This window comes from Eimeria acervulina, genomic scaffold (genome assembly GCF_000499425.1).
Source record: "Eimeria acervulina Houghton genomic scaffold, Eah_scaff103, whole genome shotgun sequence".
In the NCBI taxonomy this organism is placed as follows: domain Eukaryota; phylum Apicomplexa; class Conoidasida; order Eucoccidiorida; family Eimeriidae; genus Eimeria; species Eimeria acervulina.
The window spans coordinates 26,652-43,046 of NW_013550421.1; the positions used below are offsets into that span (position 1 = coordinate 26,652).

A 16,395-nucleotide genomic window follows, 5' to 3' on the forward strand; every position below is an offset into this window, starting at 1 on the left:
CTTGCAGCACTGCTTGTTGCTCCTTGTGCTGCAAGGCAAAACCAAATGCACGCCCACCCAAGCCCCGTTTTGATGCATGCACTAACACTGTAGCCAGCCAACTGTTGAACACTTCCTTGCTCCACAGTAGCCTGCAACCAACTAGAAATGCACGCACAAGCTTCAAACAGACAAGGATAGATCTGACTTTCCCCCTTCATAGCAGCTGCTGCAGTAGTAGCAGTTGCAGCAGCAGTAGGTATACTAGCTGACGCAGTTGCTGACGGTTTCGTTTCACGTAAGGCTAACCTTAGAGATCTGTCGCAGCAGCATCTTGGAACGACCAATATATACTGGGCACTATGCGTGGACCATGATGACACGCATAGCTAACTTTAACTCTGATACGCTTCATTGCTTTGTCGTAACGTGAGATTTGGCGGGAAAGATGATGCCTCAGTGCCTGCGCTTTTCCAGAGCTGTGCATGGCGCCCGACGACAGGCGGCCACCTACGCGAAGCAGAGGCTAGAGGCGAGGCGGTTTAGCCATGCTAATCTTTATTACTTTAGGCAGCGGAACTAGGTGTGGAGAGGTTTTCATATGCAGCTAAAGTATTGCTTTCTACCTTCGACACCTAGCACTTCAGAATCTTTCATATGGACACCAGGAGATATCGGAAAAGTGCTGAAGGGAAGATTCACCAATCGCATGCAGGAAAAACTTCATGTGCTTACTGGTGCCTTTTAAGCCGCGGGTGAACTTGGGCTGGAATTCAGTATTAGGGTTGCCTCCCCCCAGCCTCACGCTGGCATCCAGGCTGGTCAGGTTAAGCTCGCGAACAACCTCGGGACCATCGCACGTGCGAGTACCAGAGCGTTTATGCAGGTGCCGCTACCAGGAGAAGATATTTCCACAGTTGGGCAGTTCGGCATCGGCTTCTATTCGGCGTTCCTCGTTGCAGCAATTCAACTGCACTTAAGACATCCTTCTCACATCTCCAGAGAAAACCCGGAGAAAAACCAAAGCCTTAAAATTATAAGATATAACTCATTCAATGCCTGCTGGACAGGATGAAGGGCGTCGAGATTGATTAGGCGAAGGAGATGAAGTCTGCGGAGCTGACGGCGGAATGTAAACCCCTCCAGAAGCTGGTCAAGGAGGTGTTGAATGACAAAGTAGACAAAGCTGTTTAATTCAACAGAGTAACAGACTTCACTCACGTGTTAAGTTCGGGTAGTCTATTGACGGGGAACGTATCGTGGACGGCCGGAAAATGCAAAACACCAGTTTGACGAACTAAATGTGGGGCTGGAGGGAGTTCAGGAGGAGCAGAATGATCAGACTAAGATATTAGTGATAGAGCACTCAGCGGCCAGCGAGGGGCTCTGCCGCATGCAGGAGAAAGAGAGGGCAGATGCAGCATGGCCTTCCCAAAGTTGGTCCATGAACACATAGTTGCCCTTTGTAGACACCTTGCATCCATGCAGAAACACAGCAACTGTTTACAGTATTAGCGCAGGAGGCACTAGGGGTTTGGCTGCGCCCGCATGAGAAGGTGCCTTGAGGCACTACTTACAACGAGATGCGTTGCAACTCCCTCTGACTCGCAGGTGCTCCTGGTTTTGTGTCTAGGATGTCTGGGGACTGAAGATTAGGTTAGTTGTCTTTTAATACCTCTTAGTTTAAGTCTTTTGGCTTGTCGCAGCCCACGAAGGTCCCCAAACAAGATCGCGGGCCCTCGCCAGACTGCAACTGATGCTGCAAGGCAGCCTTACGTGCAACCAAAGCCAAGTCCTCTTTACTACATGCGCTAACACTGTAGACAGTTGTTAAAGACTTACTACTTGGCCTTCTATAGCCAGCCTGAGGGCATCTAGATTCCCGTGCTAACTTGATGCTGAGCAGACTATGCGAAGGCTCGGGTACCAGCATGCGCTCGTCGCACGTGGGTGGGCAAGGGTTGTAATTTATTGCTGATTACTGTCTTGAAAGAACGAATAATATTCAACAAATAGTTAAATTGGGTAATATCTATGCGCTTTTACTGAATTACAAGTCTATTGACGTTAATTGGGCTGGCGCGTGCGGGAGGTGATCTTGCATTCGTTTTCGCGGAGCTTGTGCTCTCAGCCCTTCGTGGGTGTGGGAGTAGTGTCTTTTGCGCCTTCATCCGTTAGAAAAAAAAATTGTATGCATTCTGAATTTGATTTAATGTATACGAGTGTTGAATTGAGGTAATTTGGGGCTGGAGGACGCGTGGCAGCCTTCCTAGGGCTCGTAGGGCTGCAGCACGGTGTAGTTCGATTCGCTCTCCCCCGCGCTGACGGTGCATGAAATGGGTCTGGGGTCGTTGATTGCGCAAATTGAGGCGTCGTGAAGGCAAAAAGAGGAGGACTATTGATTGAATTGACCAACTCCAGCTATCAAACAGAAGAAAATGCCAGCTGTATGTCCATCACGCTGCTGTCTTCACCCCACTCCGCTACCGCTGCTGTCTGTATCCGCGTGATACCTCTTCTGATGGTCGCATTGCTGTGTTTTTCTTGATCATCTTTTGCATTATGCAACCGGTATTACCTCGGCTTATTTCCTGAAAGGCGAGCAGAAGGCTGGCAGGCGTACCCTGGCCCACATTGGGAAGGTGCTGCTGCAGCTGTGGGGGCTGCTGGTGTTGTGCTGCATTGTCGGGCCTGGATCGCAGGCTTTTGTCCCTCAACTTCTGTATTTTTTCTGTATTTGTGCTTTTAAGGATTAGGCTAAGACAAATACACCAACAGAACAATTCTCGTTTCTTGTATTGCGCGGTTTGCAGCTCCCAGCGGACGATGCCCGGCCGCCGCTCCAAGGCCAGGAACAGGAAAAAGTAGGTTTTATTTCGTCTCAACTCGCTCTCCTTTGTCTGCGTAGATGTCTTTCCTGGCTCTTTGGGGCCTTCCTAAAGCGGGGGATAGGGCCAGCGTGTCTCTTGAGCGGGCCGGGGCCCGCAGCAGCGCATGCTGCAGCTTTCATCCTGCTGTAGTTACGGAGATGGAGGCGTAGTTTAAGTACACGAAGAACTCTCTGGGGGCTCTATTGGCTGTGCGTTTCTGCAGAGCGTGACCTGAGAGCGCGCCGCTCATAGCTATGATGTGCTGCTGCTGTTGCTGTTGTTGCTGCAGCAACCGGAAGCCCCCGCCACAGGATGCAGTGTGTATGTAGGCAACTTGGCTTGGGGCGTACGCTCTGCCGAGTTGCAGGAGCACATGAGTCAGGCAGGCGAAGTTGTGCGCGCTGACGTCTTTGAGGATTACCAGGGAAGAAGCAAAGGGTGTGGAATAGTCGTATATAAGAATGAAGAGGCAGCACAACGGGCCATCAAGGAACTCACTGACACTGTGCTGCTAGGTAATTCATGAACCCTCGTCTCTTGGATTGTATCGTAGTATGCATGTACACTCTGTATTCGTCTACAGTGTATTCGGAGGTATTCCCCATAGTATATTGTATGTGCCGGTGAGTTGCAGCCAAGCATTGGGCGCATGCATTGGGCGCGTGCAGTTTATGTTTTCGTTGCTGGTGCGCATGCATTCAGAACGTCCCATATTTGTCCGGGAAGACCGAGAGGAAGGAGGCGGCAGCGGCGGGAAGTTCTCGGGGGGGCGAGGGTAAGGAAAAATCATGTACATGCATGCAGACACCCAAAATAGCCGTGGTTTAGTGCAGACACTCAAGTAGTTGGTGTGCAGCTCCAGTTGCCCCCTCATATGCATCCTCGTTGTTAGTCGCAGCACAGCATCCGAGGTGCAGCTGTTCTTGAATAGCATCAGTTGCTGCTGTTTCGGCAGCTGCTGCTTTCCCTTTCGCATGGTATTTGCGGGCATACATATGTACATCTGTAGATTATGGATAGATGTGTATACACTTGAGCATATGCAATCTCTATATGTGTAGAGTTTGTGATACGCGGTATGGGCGTACAGACGGGGCCGCGGCCGCGGGGGCTCCTCTGGGGGCCGTGGGGGTTATCAAGGCAGCCAGGGAGGCGGCTATCAGGGGAACAACCAACAAGGGGCGTCCGGAAGCAGCTACCAGGGGGGCAGCGGTGGGGGCGGTGGTGGGCGTCAAGTATTCGTTTCCAACTTGCCTTGGAAGACGTCTTGGCATGATCTCAAGGACCTCTTTAGGGAATGCGGTGAAGTGATTAGGTGCGTCCTTCTTGTTCACGTTTTTACCACTCCATAAAACTAGGCTCTGATTTTCGTTTTATTCCTCCTTAGCGTTCTTACTATTACTTTATAAGCCCGCTTTCACAGACAAACGCATGCAGTAGGGATAGGAGGGTGGTGGGGGAGTTGGGGACTTCAGGGTCTAAACAACAGTAAATACAGCAGCAGGGAAAATGCTTAGGAATGGTGGCATGTCAGTGACTGCTGGAGGGGGTGTGCGGTAGTAGAGTAGGAATCTTCGCGAAGGTTTCTTTTTAGAGGCCCTTGCCTATTTGAGTAGACAGCTCTTGAAGGAACGGAAGGGAATTTGAGATAGTGGAGGTGTATGGACAGTTCACCAGACCTTGATTGTCTAGGCGAAGTGGGGTTTACTTGTTGACTTTTTATTTGCCTACTTCGAGCAGAGGAGGTTGTACATGCGCTTGCATGCTTTGGGTATATGAGATGCATGCATGCATACTATTTTGTTGGTAGTAGCCAACGGTCTTAGTAACCAATAATACCATGTTTATAGCTTTCTTTCTACTTGTTTCTTTCAGGGCGGATGTTATGGAGCTTCCCGGGGGTCGTTCAAGAGGCGTTGGCACGGTTTTGTTCGCTTCCCGGGAAAGTGCACAGAGCGCAATTGACACTTTTAACAACTACTTGTTGGATGGGCGGCACATATCTGTGCGTTTCGACAGAAGGGAGATGTAATTGAACTGAATTGTGGGCATAGACAGAACAAAGTAGAATCCAAGAAAAACTTGCCTCGCATGTCGTGATCATTCCGAAGCATTTCACCTAGGACCCCAAGCTGTCCCAGCTGTATGTACACCCCAGATCCTTCCCGGTTCTTTTCCTCCTTTGCAAGCGGAAGGGAAATGGTATTGTGGAGGGCAGCAGCAACAAGCACTTAGGGGCCTTGCTATTCAAATAGATTTCGAGGAGAACGGCCGTCCACTAGTTGACGAATTGAATGGGGACGCAAATAATAAGCGGAGATGATATAACAAAACCGAGTAAATGTGTAAATTCAGCTACTAATCATACATACTAATCAACAAAAAAAAATACAGACTTAAGACGAAGGACAGACCTGTAATCGTCCGAAATATTAATTAACACTACTATAGGGCTACCCTCCTGTCTCGTTGTCCGTATGATGAGGGGACTGCGCCAGACAACCGAATTTGGCTGTTTGCTGTGAAGGCAACGAACAGCCGCACTGTTGCATTCCATTTCGTCTGTAGACGCCTTCTACTTGTCTAGACACATGAACTTATTATTAATGCCTATTTCCAACGGCCGGCAAATGCACCACACCTATGTAGTTACAGAAAGCAATTCAAAGCAGTTGTTTCGGTCCTCAGTGAAGAGGAGCAGAGCAGTTCATTGTCAGAAGGCTGATTTTGAGGTGTATGTACATACAGTAGCCCCCCAAAATATTGGTTGTACGTACGCGTACACTACAAAAAACACGCAACTATGCGTAATCAGAGCCCCACATAATGAACTCATGAGGGCCGTCCACAGAAGTCCAACACGTGGACAGTGTCGCGGCCGCGGGAAGGGCTAGATCGGACCTGAGGGCAGACGCAAGAGTAGCAGCAATTGTAGTGAAGAGCGATGAAGAACTGTCATATTGGCTGTACAGACCATAACACACGTGTGACTTGGCGTACTGCTCCTAGCTTCCTGGATGGTATAATATTTACTAATAGTAATAAAAAGTTTAAATAGTAGTAGTATATACTACTATTTTTAGAATATAAATGCGCTATTATGGCATTTTAATTACGACTAGCAGGTGCATGAAATGTGGTACATTTTACGTACAACACAAAAGGCGCGATTTGCGTGGAGGTCGAGGATGGCCCCGTTGTACTTAGCCGTCAAAATGGAATCCGCGCATTTCCTCAAATCCCACAACTGAAGAAACAAACAAAAAGGAAGTGGATGCACCTCCCTTTGGACAAGTGCACCGCTTGTGCAGCGCTGCATCTCTTCGTAATTAATATGAATAGCATTAAGTAAATGCAATTGGCGGATTAACGAAGGAACAAGCGAGCAAATAACATGCACAGAGCAAAGATAACATAGCGAAACGAAATGGGGCAAACCAAACCGACCATACAACATAGAAAAACATTGAAAAATCGGGCTCTAGGCCAACCAAACACTTTGGGAAATATCACAAAAAAACAATTACAAAATTAACGAATGAACGAACAGAACGAAACCAACACAAAGGGATTTCGGCTTGCCTTCACGACCCCCTCTGAATCCCCAGACAGCAGCATTCGGCCGTCCCAGGCAGTGGCGAGCCTCGTTATTCTATTTTGGTGTTCTAAGAGGGTCAAACCGTTGCCTGCACAGAAACATCGCTGCCACAAGCATACTACACTTCACCACACTATGCACCAATGTAGCAGCAGCAACACCAGCAACGGCAGATGCAACAGACGCAACAACAGCAAGAAATCGCAGGCCAAATCAAGCAGCTGCACTTAATGCTGCATAAACAACAGCAGCTCGGGTTGCATTCATTCTAATGTATGGGCAGCAGAAAAATGGCGACAACTGCAGCAAAAGCAGCAGGCACAGCAGCAGTGGCAGGCGCAGCAGCAGGAAATGACCTGAAAGGCTTTTTGGGTCTGCTTGTCTGGCATCCCAAATTTTGATTGTGCCATTGTAGGCGCCTGATGCGAAGAGTTGGATTTCGTCATCTGTATATGCACCTTTTGCTGTATATACACCTGGGGCGTCTGCAACTGTATATACACCCTGGGCCATTTGCTCTGGTCGGCACTGCTGGCCGCTGGGCGCCGCCTCGCCATTCCGCAGCCAACAGACAGCCGAGACTTCCGCCTGGTGTCTGCATGCATCCGTACACATGTAAGGATAAACGAATTATCCAAGCACAAGAAAAAACAAAGTCAAACCGCTGAATATGCATTCAAAAGAACACACACCCATATGCACGTACGCGTGCACGCTTGAGTTCATATGAACATATAAATACATATATATGATGTATATATACGCACGTGATCTACGCTTTGTTGTATGCTGCCTTACCCAGAAAAAGTGGAAAGGCGAAGGAGAGGGTCTACGGAGTACAAACTAATCGTCTCGTCGCGGCTCCCCGAGAGGACCTGCACGAAGAACCGCCATAATGAGAAACGCAGAAATAAACAGGAAACGAACAAAGCAGCACAACTAAAGACGAACGAAAAGGGCTAACTCAAAAGCAACAGATGCAACGGTCTGGAGGGCGTCGAACAAAAAATGCCTTCTATTGGCCTATCTAAGTCAATAGCCCTGTGTTGTCATATCCCTTAAATAAACATGCAAAATGACTATATATGGTCCCCATTTTTTGATTACGACTAATCTTCACCGAAAGCACCTTCAAGGAACTGTACGTCTCCGTCACGTCGAGCCCCAAAATGCCGTCGGTGTGGGCGTTTACAATTGCCGAGGTCTCTAAGGCCTCTCCAGGCACCGCGTTAGAGATCGTCCAGACAAAAAATTCTCTAAAAGCAACAACGCAAGAAACAGAACAGAGCTCAAACTCTAAATCCTAAAGCCTACACCGTAAGACCCTAAACCCTACACCCCAGACCTACGAACCATACGCCCTAAAGCTTAATTCTAAACACGCAGGGTTCAACGATACACACAGCACCGGCTGCACAATGCTGTCACTCAAACACTGCACAGCGGTGTGCAGCAGAAGAACTTGTACAGAAAACAAAGCAACAGAAATGCATAACACTGCTTCAAACCACGCAGGCGTATCAGAACCTACACATATACTCCAGCTTAAGACATGCGTGACAAACGTAATGAAGAGCCAAGCCCTCCACGAAGGCGCACAGAAACAACATGCTACGTAGCCTCTACAGATTCAAAGGCGAGAGCAGCAGCAATCACAGCAGGATCAAGAGTTGCAGCAGCAGCAAACTGTACCTGTGCCATCTGTCGAAGCCAAAAACGCGGGAGGGATTTTGCGAGAAAATGAAATTGAGAATTAGGCGGTGCACCAACTGACCCTCGATTGCCAACTGAGCCAACTCCTGTTCCCAACACAATCCAAAATCAAAATGCTAAGCCCTATTCCGCTTGTCTCCAAGCCCAAACTACGACGGTAGCGCAAGTCTGCATGCTATGCAGATTGGAAGGCCTCTAGAACGAGCTCGTACTGCTCCAACGCGACTATGGTTTAGGCTTAGTGCTTTTGACTTGTCTTACAGTTTCTTGCAGCAGATCAAAGACTTTATATTCGCAAGCCTCCGCCGCCCCGCCCCCACTGTTGCCTTTCTTCCGCCTGCCTCTGCCGGCGTTGCTAGTTGCCTCTGTCGAGCGGTGGCTGCAAGCCATGAGGCCGCTAGCTGCATCAACACTACAGCCTAGCCACGCACCCCGTGGCCAACAACGGCATATTTCCCGCACATCACCGGCTGCTGCTGCTGCTGTTGCTGCTGCTGCGTCGCCGCTCGCCCTCCTGGGCTCCCCTGAGCCTCCTACTCCCGCAGCATAAGCAGCAGCTGTTGCTGATGCAGCTGCATGACGCGAGCCGCCGTTCTTCTTCGTTCTGCCGCTGCCTCTGCGGCCTCCGCCGCCCCCGCTGACAAGACTCTCGAGCTCCAGTTCGAGAGAGGCAAGAGAGGAAATGCTGCCTGCAGCAGCGTAGGCAGAAACAGGCGAAACAGACACTGCAGGAGCCCCCTTACCAGAGCGGTGGTAGCAGCTGCTGGTGCTGCTTCCATGTGGCCCGTCTGAATTGGAAGGTGAGCTGGTGCTGGGCGCAATGGTGCCCTTCTTGAGAGGCTCAGTGATGCACACGACCCTGTCCGCTGCTGCCGTCAATACAGCCGGTTTCGCATGCAACGCAGCACGAAGATACCTCCCAGCCCCATGCGCAAAGTGCACAGAAGGCTGCAATGAACCTTCAGAATCTGTCAAACGACTGGCGGATGCATCATCCAGGTTATTCAACAATTGCTGCTGCGGCTGTGGATGCGGGTCTTGTTGCTGCTGTTGCTGTTGCTGCTGCAGTTGCTGTTGCTGCTGTTCTTGTTGCTGCCTATGGTGTTGGTATGTTTGCCGCTGTGTTTCAGCTGCGGGAGATCGGACGGCCTGTTGCTGCAGCGGTGCTGCAGTGGGAGATCCCTGGTCATCCTGCTCCTCCTGTCGCTGCTGTTGCTGCCGTTGCTGCGATTGGCGGGCGTGCCGCGGTGTATCAGCTGCGGGGGACTCAACAGTTTGCTGCAGAGTCAGTGCTGCAACGGGGGAGAGCGGCATGGCCTCTGCCCTGGAGGCGTATAAGCCTTTGGGGTGTATGGACACCATGAAGAGTTTATGACTGTCTGTTTGCAGTGCAGCAAAGGCACATGTGCCACTCTTCCAATTGTGCAGCGAACGCGCATTCCACAAAAACTGACAGCACCATCCCTCGTGGCTGAAGTGGCGGTAACCCGTGCCCGGCCGAGAATCTAATCCCATTAGTTGCAGCTGCGGCTGTTGCTGCCCTTGCTGCCGCTCCTGCTGCAGGACAAACCCATCTCTGTCTATCTGCAGGCTGCAGGAGCTTCCGCAAGCCCCGCCGTATGGCCACCAGACGAAGCCGCTGGTTTCGAACCAGCGGCGCCAGAGCGGCTGCACTCTAGGGGTTGTCAGGGCTGTGTGCAAGTCGGTGCAACAAGCCCCAAACCGAGTGGCATCTGCTGCTTCTAAGAAAGGCAGCACCGCCAGCAGTACGTTCTCCCTTAGTAACGCATCCAGACAGCGGCTGGGCCGCGGTTGAGATGAACGAGGCGGCCATCGGCCCTGGGGAGGTGGCGGAGCAGCTCCCAATACACCTGAAGAAGAGCACCTATAACGCTCGCAGGCCTGCGCCTTCGAGTCCTCCTTCTTGCTATCGCCCCGCACTCCGCGACGGCTGCCGCTGCTGCCGCTGCCGCCTCCGCCGTTACTGCTACTGCTGTTGCCTTTGCTGCTGCGGCCAGGGCTCCTGCTGTTGCTGCTATTGTTGCGGCGGCGGCAGCTGCGTCCTGCTTTGCTGCTGGGCCTGGCAGCGCGTGCTAGTGGCATCTGTTTGAACCCCCGAGGAGCGCGCTTGCTGGCGCGCCCCTCGAGAGTAAGGAGGGCGGATCTTTGCCGCCTAAGTGGTCAGGGAACCACCGAGAGCAGAAAGTTTTGCAGCATTTTAGAGCGCGCTGGGCCTGCAGGTTTGGGGCTCGCCTAGAGGCAGCTGCTGCAAAAGACGAGGGCGGGGACGACGCCACACACAATCCGACGCCATGCCGCTGCTGCAAGCTGCAGCCTGAGCACGGCGGAAAACAGCAGCACACTTCAACAGCAAATGAGCCTTTAATGTGTACGTACAACACTCAAGGTCACTAGGAGCAAAGAATAGGGCGCAGGTGTGCATACACTGCAAAATACGACGATGCTATAAATCCATCCGAGCTAGCTACGCGCGGTTAACTGTTCAATTCCGCTGCATGCATTCACGCAGGCACACAGACACGCATGCATGCACGCTTCAACAGGTGTTAGGCTGACTTCCGGAGGAGAGAGATTGTTCGTTCAGAACTACACTGAAGGTGTTGTTGCCTTCAGTATTGGTTGTAGCTGCTGCAAAAGCTGCGGTGGCAACTAAGTGAACCTCGCCGCCGGCAGCTGTTCGTACACCTCACAGCGGGTGTATCTGCTGTTCTGTGCAAAAACGTCTTCAAAGCCTTCCAATACTGCGAGAGCAGTGCTTGCCGTTGAACTACGGGCTGATGACGGTGCGCCTTGCCTACGTGAAGCAGCGGGCGAAACCGCCAGAAACCCAGAGTATTTACGGCACAGAAAGCGCCTTAATCCCTAAACACTCCATTTCAGCTTTCTCTGTTGCCTCACAGTTTCCGTGACCTGGGCAGCCGAGCACCGCATGCAACGAGGCCGACTCTACCTTCTGCCAGCTGCAGCAGAGATTGTGCATGCTAAATGGGGAAAAGTCCGTTGTTTTCATTAAAGACAACGAACAGAAACGTATTTTTCAATATTCCCACGCGCTTTCTGGTGGGTGCTCGAGAAGTACACGGGTGCCGAGGTAAACAGAACCGAAGACCTGCTTTACACTCCTCGCCGCCTTACTAGGCTTCCGCTTTATGGAATATGTATTAGTATTCGTTAGTCAGGTAAAAGCAACGGAACGAGACGCTTTCAGTTGCTTACATTTTGAACGCCGGGTTTTGCGGCTTGGTAGGGTGTTGCACAGCTCTGTGGACGCATAAACGCATACTCGCAGAACACGTAGTCGCTCACGAGTGTACAGCTGCACTGCTTGAGTGCAGACTGTCACCCTCATGCGATGCAGTTGCAGCTCTTGCTTGCTGTGCGTGGATGTCGAGCGACAGTGTGTAACGTACAGGCACGCGCACGGTTGCAGCTACGCTTGATCCGGCGGGCATGCAGCTCTGGCACAGCCCGTACAACTGTGCACGACTGCGTTTCGGAAGGAAGGTTCGCACCACTTCCCCAAAAGTGGTGCGAAAGGGCGGATGTTCGCCATGATCTGCGTTCGTGGAGGCCTCGGGCATCCATACGAGCAGAGCTTCTTAAGCGGGGGGACTATTACTAGGGTTCCTCCACCTCAAACAGGTTGCATTCCCTCCCCCTTCAGCCGAAGTTGTTGAATTGTGGCTCCATGCAGGACTGACAGTGGCAAGTGTGCAGCTGTCCAGGGTGAACTCCGCTTTGTAATTGCACTACTCAGTGAAGTTGTACAGCATAACGGCATGGCTGGAAACAGAGGCCTCATCAGGGGGCTTGCGGTGCTGCAGAGGCGCAGTAGGGGCATGCCTACGGATGCGGAGGGGCAGCACTGCTGCACAGAAAATGCAGGTATTGCGGGATACAGATGCAGTCTATACGAGCTGTGCGCACTCTCCATAGATTAAGACAGCAGGGTTAGATAGGCCGAACTCGCTGCTTTGAAGTAGTGTAAGGAAGTCTGCCGTCTTGCCGCTGCGCCTGAGGGTGGGAGGGAAAGCAGGCATGGCACAGCACTATACAACTGAAAGAAGATGTTTCCTTTTTAAGCTGCACCAACGCGGTCTAAGCGCAAAATATAATTTACTAATTGGCTTTCGTACGCCATGACTAGTCTTCTTGTTATCTTTTGAGGCGTATTTATTTCCTCCGCTATGTTGAGGGGTGCACTCAGCTGTATGTGACAAATGCGCATAAGCTAATATTCCATTTGCATCTCCTTGATATGCAGCACTTCACAGTTTTCTCGTTTCCTTATATATATATATATATATATATATAAACTTGCAGCAGAGCTCGAAGGCGTCTTGGGGTTTTTAGAGACGGAAGTGTTCTTCATGTGGCGTAGCTGGTCTGCATTTTCCGAGCAGAATGACTGGCAGTAAGAGAAAGTAAAGCAGCACAAACTGCGAAAGGCATGTGTAGAAGGACCCATTGTTGGAATCCAAAGGAAGCTATCGGGACTAAACACCAATTCCTGCTGCTACTACTGAGTAGTGGCCGCTTCCCAATAAGCTCGTTATGGCATGGAGCAGCAGAGGACTTCTGCGGCGATGGGCAGAAAGACAAAGCGTGCAGGAATGCGCTTCAAGAGGTGCTCCAAACCGAGTGGTGCGGTAGATGCACTTTTGTTGTTGGCCTCGCCCACGGTGGTATTCCTTAGCTCAGACGAGTGGAGCCTTCGAAAATGAATTCGTGTAGAGTAGTACACTACCGAAGTTTGGGGAAAGCGCCAGTCTAACTCCTTGTTTTTTTCTTGTACTCCTGGTAATAGCCTGTACTAATATTAAATTCAGAGTTGTCCCGCCCAAGCGTGCAGCTCTCGCCAACAGATGGCCTCTTTGTTAAAACAAAGGGATCATTTCTCGTGACTCGCTGTGACGTAGGCGAGGAACCTCCTGGTGCATGAGTGGCTGTACCACATTTTTGATGCATGTGAGAGTGTGCTCCTTTTTACACATTTGTGCTTTCTTTTGTGCGGTTCTGGCTGATATGGTTGATGCGGCGGTCGTTTTGGTTTCTTGTTTGCACTGTTATGTTGTTTGCCCCAATGTCAAGTGGCTACTTTTTCATATTGCGAACCTTCACCTGAAAGATTTGCTTGTTGGATGGAACAAGTACAGAAGCACCTGCAGGACTGTCAGTGCTGTGTCAAAATGTGTTGATACAATTCGAGTGTATATCCGCTACTGACAGTGAATTCCTCCAACATCAGAACTTCATTGCATTTTCACTTTGCTTTTCGTGTCTCCTCCCTGCAGGGAGCTGATAAATCCAAACGCGCTCTTAGCTTCGCTAGAGGTGAGAAGGCGTGGAGCCTACTCATATCAGTAAAACACGGTCAAATGAATAAATAGTACGTGAATTATGGTACTCAGGTCTTTTTCGAGTTTGCACTAATCTTTTTCTAGTCTTTTGTGTCGATTTCGGTCTTGTCTCCCAGAGTATCTTTGTGGTCATTTGATTTTGACCACCAGAACATCAAAAGCTGTCGCATTTCAAAATGAACCGAGGCTGTTCTCGATGATACTGCCGCTGAGGTCCTCTGAGGTTCTCATCTGTCCAGCTAGGGGCTCTGCTTCCTGTGCGCCGGCAGAGCTACTACTGCGGGGACTGCTGCTGCAGTTCGCCGAGGATGGAAGGCCATTGTGAGGTGGAGTTTCTCCATCTTGTTGATACGTGCTGAGACGCTCCCCAAACTGTAGTTCAGGTACCGCAGCAAGGATGCCCTAGGAGCTTTTCTCCAGAAGAACACTGCTGAGGAACACCGAAGGAGGCAGCACCTCCAGCTTATCCATCAACGTATGGGCTCGTCGGGTTGACTCAATGGCCTGCAACACCAGGCACACCCCACTCAGAGAGGTATGTGGGTCTTCCCGGTGATGGCAAGACAGTGGGCCCCGCATAGCAGGCTGCAGTAGGGGCATGCGTATAACAGAACAGAAAACGGCTGAGGAAAGAGGAAAACTCCATGTCAACAAATCACTACGGTGAAAAATCAAAGGAAAGACGGTGCAAACAGTACTGCTGTGTTTGGGGATCTTCCTCTGAGCCTCACCACAGGAAGCTCTGAACCATACGCTGAGTTGCTCTTTCCATTTAAAGCTTTTACGGCAAGTGTTGCCGCCAGTAAGTGCCCACAAAGAATGCCCTCTTACCTTGCGCAACAGTTGCTCGACCACACGGGACGCCTTGGGGCTGTATAAGCCATAAGCGCTAAGCAGCCAGACCCAACTGCTGTCCACCTCCAGAATTGCGTATGCAGCTCCTTGAAGCCTGCCCTCTAGAACCAGATCTGAGAGTCTTCCCCTCATAGACAATTCGAACGCACAGGAGGAGGGTCCCTCAGAACCTGCGGGCTCCTGCGGATCCAAATGAACCTTGGTCCCCCGGATCTCCAAGGGTCTCAGCGGCTGTTGAAACGGATTGCAATCTTGCACTCTAATGGGAGGATTAAATGCTAACTCTTCACCGTGCGGCATGAAGGGTTCTGCAACCGCTGGGCAAGTGTGCTGTGCGGGCTGAGCAGGCTGAAGAGCTTTTCGAGAGCTACCTGCTTTCTCTTTATGGACTCGTGAAGCAAGAAATGCCAACTCCATGCCCACCTGCAGACTCAATGGACACACGGTGGTCTGCGATGGCGAAGTGCACTGGTAAGGCGCCGGCCCCTGCGAACCCCTATTTCGAGAAATCCCGGGCGGCGCAATACGGAAGAAACCTCCTCCATTTCTGTCCATTGTTGGAAAACAACTTCCACAGGATTTGTGGTGAACACCACTCGTGAACAGCAGGGGAAGGAAGTGGCTGTGATCTCGAGGAGCCTATAGCCAGCCGACGGTTGCCACTTCAGCCCGAACTGATGGATCGTATAAGCTACTACAAGACATTATGGAGACAACGGAAAAACAAAATACAAAGCTGGGGGCATAGTTGGGGGGGAAACCTTCAAGGGACCGTTGAGGGAACTAAGCCGGAGTGACCACGATTCTCCCGATGGCGAGCCGCCGAACTTCCGCCTAATGCACATCAGATCCAGTAATACAAATTGAAATTGACTGTTAATTAAGACGAACATAGGACGCTTAAATATGCTGCCCTGGAGGAGCGGAAAAAGCCCGCTAAATGGGAACCTGAACCAGCGATTCGCGATGTTAGCCTCACTGCCTGCCGAGTCTGCGAGGATGAATGGTACTTCCCACACACATAACAAGACACAGCATTAAAGAAACAAATGCAACATATAAATGAGTACAAACCAAAAGTTTAGATCTCTACAAAATGCCGGCGAAGAATGTGGTGGCATTCCTGGCGACGAACGCAGCCGTTCGAGCCTGACCAGGAGGGCGACGGTGAGCCGAGAGCGAATCTAGGAAGATAAAGCTTTAGAGACAACTACACCTAATTTATATGTTGAATTGTTCAGTAGATGCAATTTAATCCTGGACTTATGGAGTTGCGTTTGCCAACGCACATCGCTGACAACAGTCCGTGCTGTACTGGCGGCAATAGTGTGGGATGCGGAAGGAAGGAAATCGGAAGCGTTTTCCCCCAACACTTCTAGATCAACAAAATGACCATTATTTACTTGATCATAAATGCAACATCTCCATCGAGGCTGGACAAGCTGGGTGCTAGTCCTCAACCTCGTACAACTCCTGAAGGCCACCATCTGCTCGTACGTGCCAAAGGAGAACTAGTGTGGAGCATATCGTAGTAATAAACTCCGTTAGGCCTTGCGTGATGCATTTGTTTGCTATGACTGGTGCATTCGTCTGCTTCTGCAGTATAGGACGCCTCAAGAAAAGTGGAGAAGGAGGGGAGGAAAGGCAGAAAAGCGCCATGGCCTCGAATGCTCACGGTCCTCAGGAGTGTACGTGAAGCGTCGACGGCTCCTGAGGCCTCTCCAAACAATTCTGATAGTCTTCACTGTTCCCCTATAGTAAATACGGGCCCCAGATGCATATAACACATTCGAATGGACCCTCCACTGCTAAGTTACACCGGATGCCTAAGAACGCCGACTCGTTGTAAAACGACACCCCAATCTCACTGCATGACTCCATACCTCTATCGTAGGTCTCCAAATGCTCCTGATGGGGGGGCTACCTCTACAAACTGCAACTACTAACCTCTGCTAAAGGGTCGGCGAGCCACACAGCGCCATAGTTAAGACCTCAACCT

General features: G+C 50.7%; 3 protein-coding genes across 3 annotated transcripts; 1 reads left to right on the top strand and 2 right to left on the bottom strand.

Annotated features, from left to right (window-relative positions):
- Nucleotides 1–2,417: 2,417 nt before the first annotated feature.
- Nucleotides 2,418–4,881, top strand: EAH_00016470 (Gbp1p protein, putative; the record flags this gene model as incomplete). Its single annotated transcript, XM_013397798.1, has 6 exons — nt 2,418–2,426; nt 2,793–2,843; nt 3,139–3,364; nt 3,552–3,624; nt 3,940–4,164; nt 4,725–4,881. 6 exons carry the CDS (start codon nt 2,418–2,420, stop codon nt 4,879–4,881), a joined length of 741 nt encoding a protein of 246 aa, XP_013253252.1.
- An 800-nt stretch (nt 4,882–5,681) lies between these two features.
- EAH_00016480 (hypothetical protein, conserved) lies at nt 5,682–10,263 on the bottom strand (the record flags this gene model as incomplete). Its single annotated transcript, XM_013397799.1, has 8 exons — nt 5,682–5,750; nt 6,004–6,096; nt 6,408–6,535; nt 6,804–7,042; nt 7,246–7,322; nt 7,568–7,703; nt 8,140–8,246; nt 8,422–10,263. 8 exons carry the CDS (start codon nt 10,261–10,263, stop codon nt 5,682–5,684), a joined length of 2,691 nt encoding a protein of 896 aa, XP_013253253.1.
- A 3,449-nt stretch (nt 10,264–13,712) lies between these two features.
- EAH_00016490 (hypothetical protein, conserved) lies at nt 13,713–14,951 on the bottom strand (the record flags this gene model as incomplete). Its single annotated transcript, XM_013397800.1, has 2 exons — nt 13,713–13,913; nt 14,373–14,951. 2 exons carry the CDS (start codon nt 14,949–14,951, stop codon nt 13,713–13,715), a joined length of 780 nt encoding a protein of 259 aa, XP_013253254.1.
- Between the last annotated feature and the right edge of the window lie 1,444 nt (nt 14,952–16,395).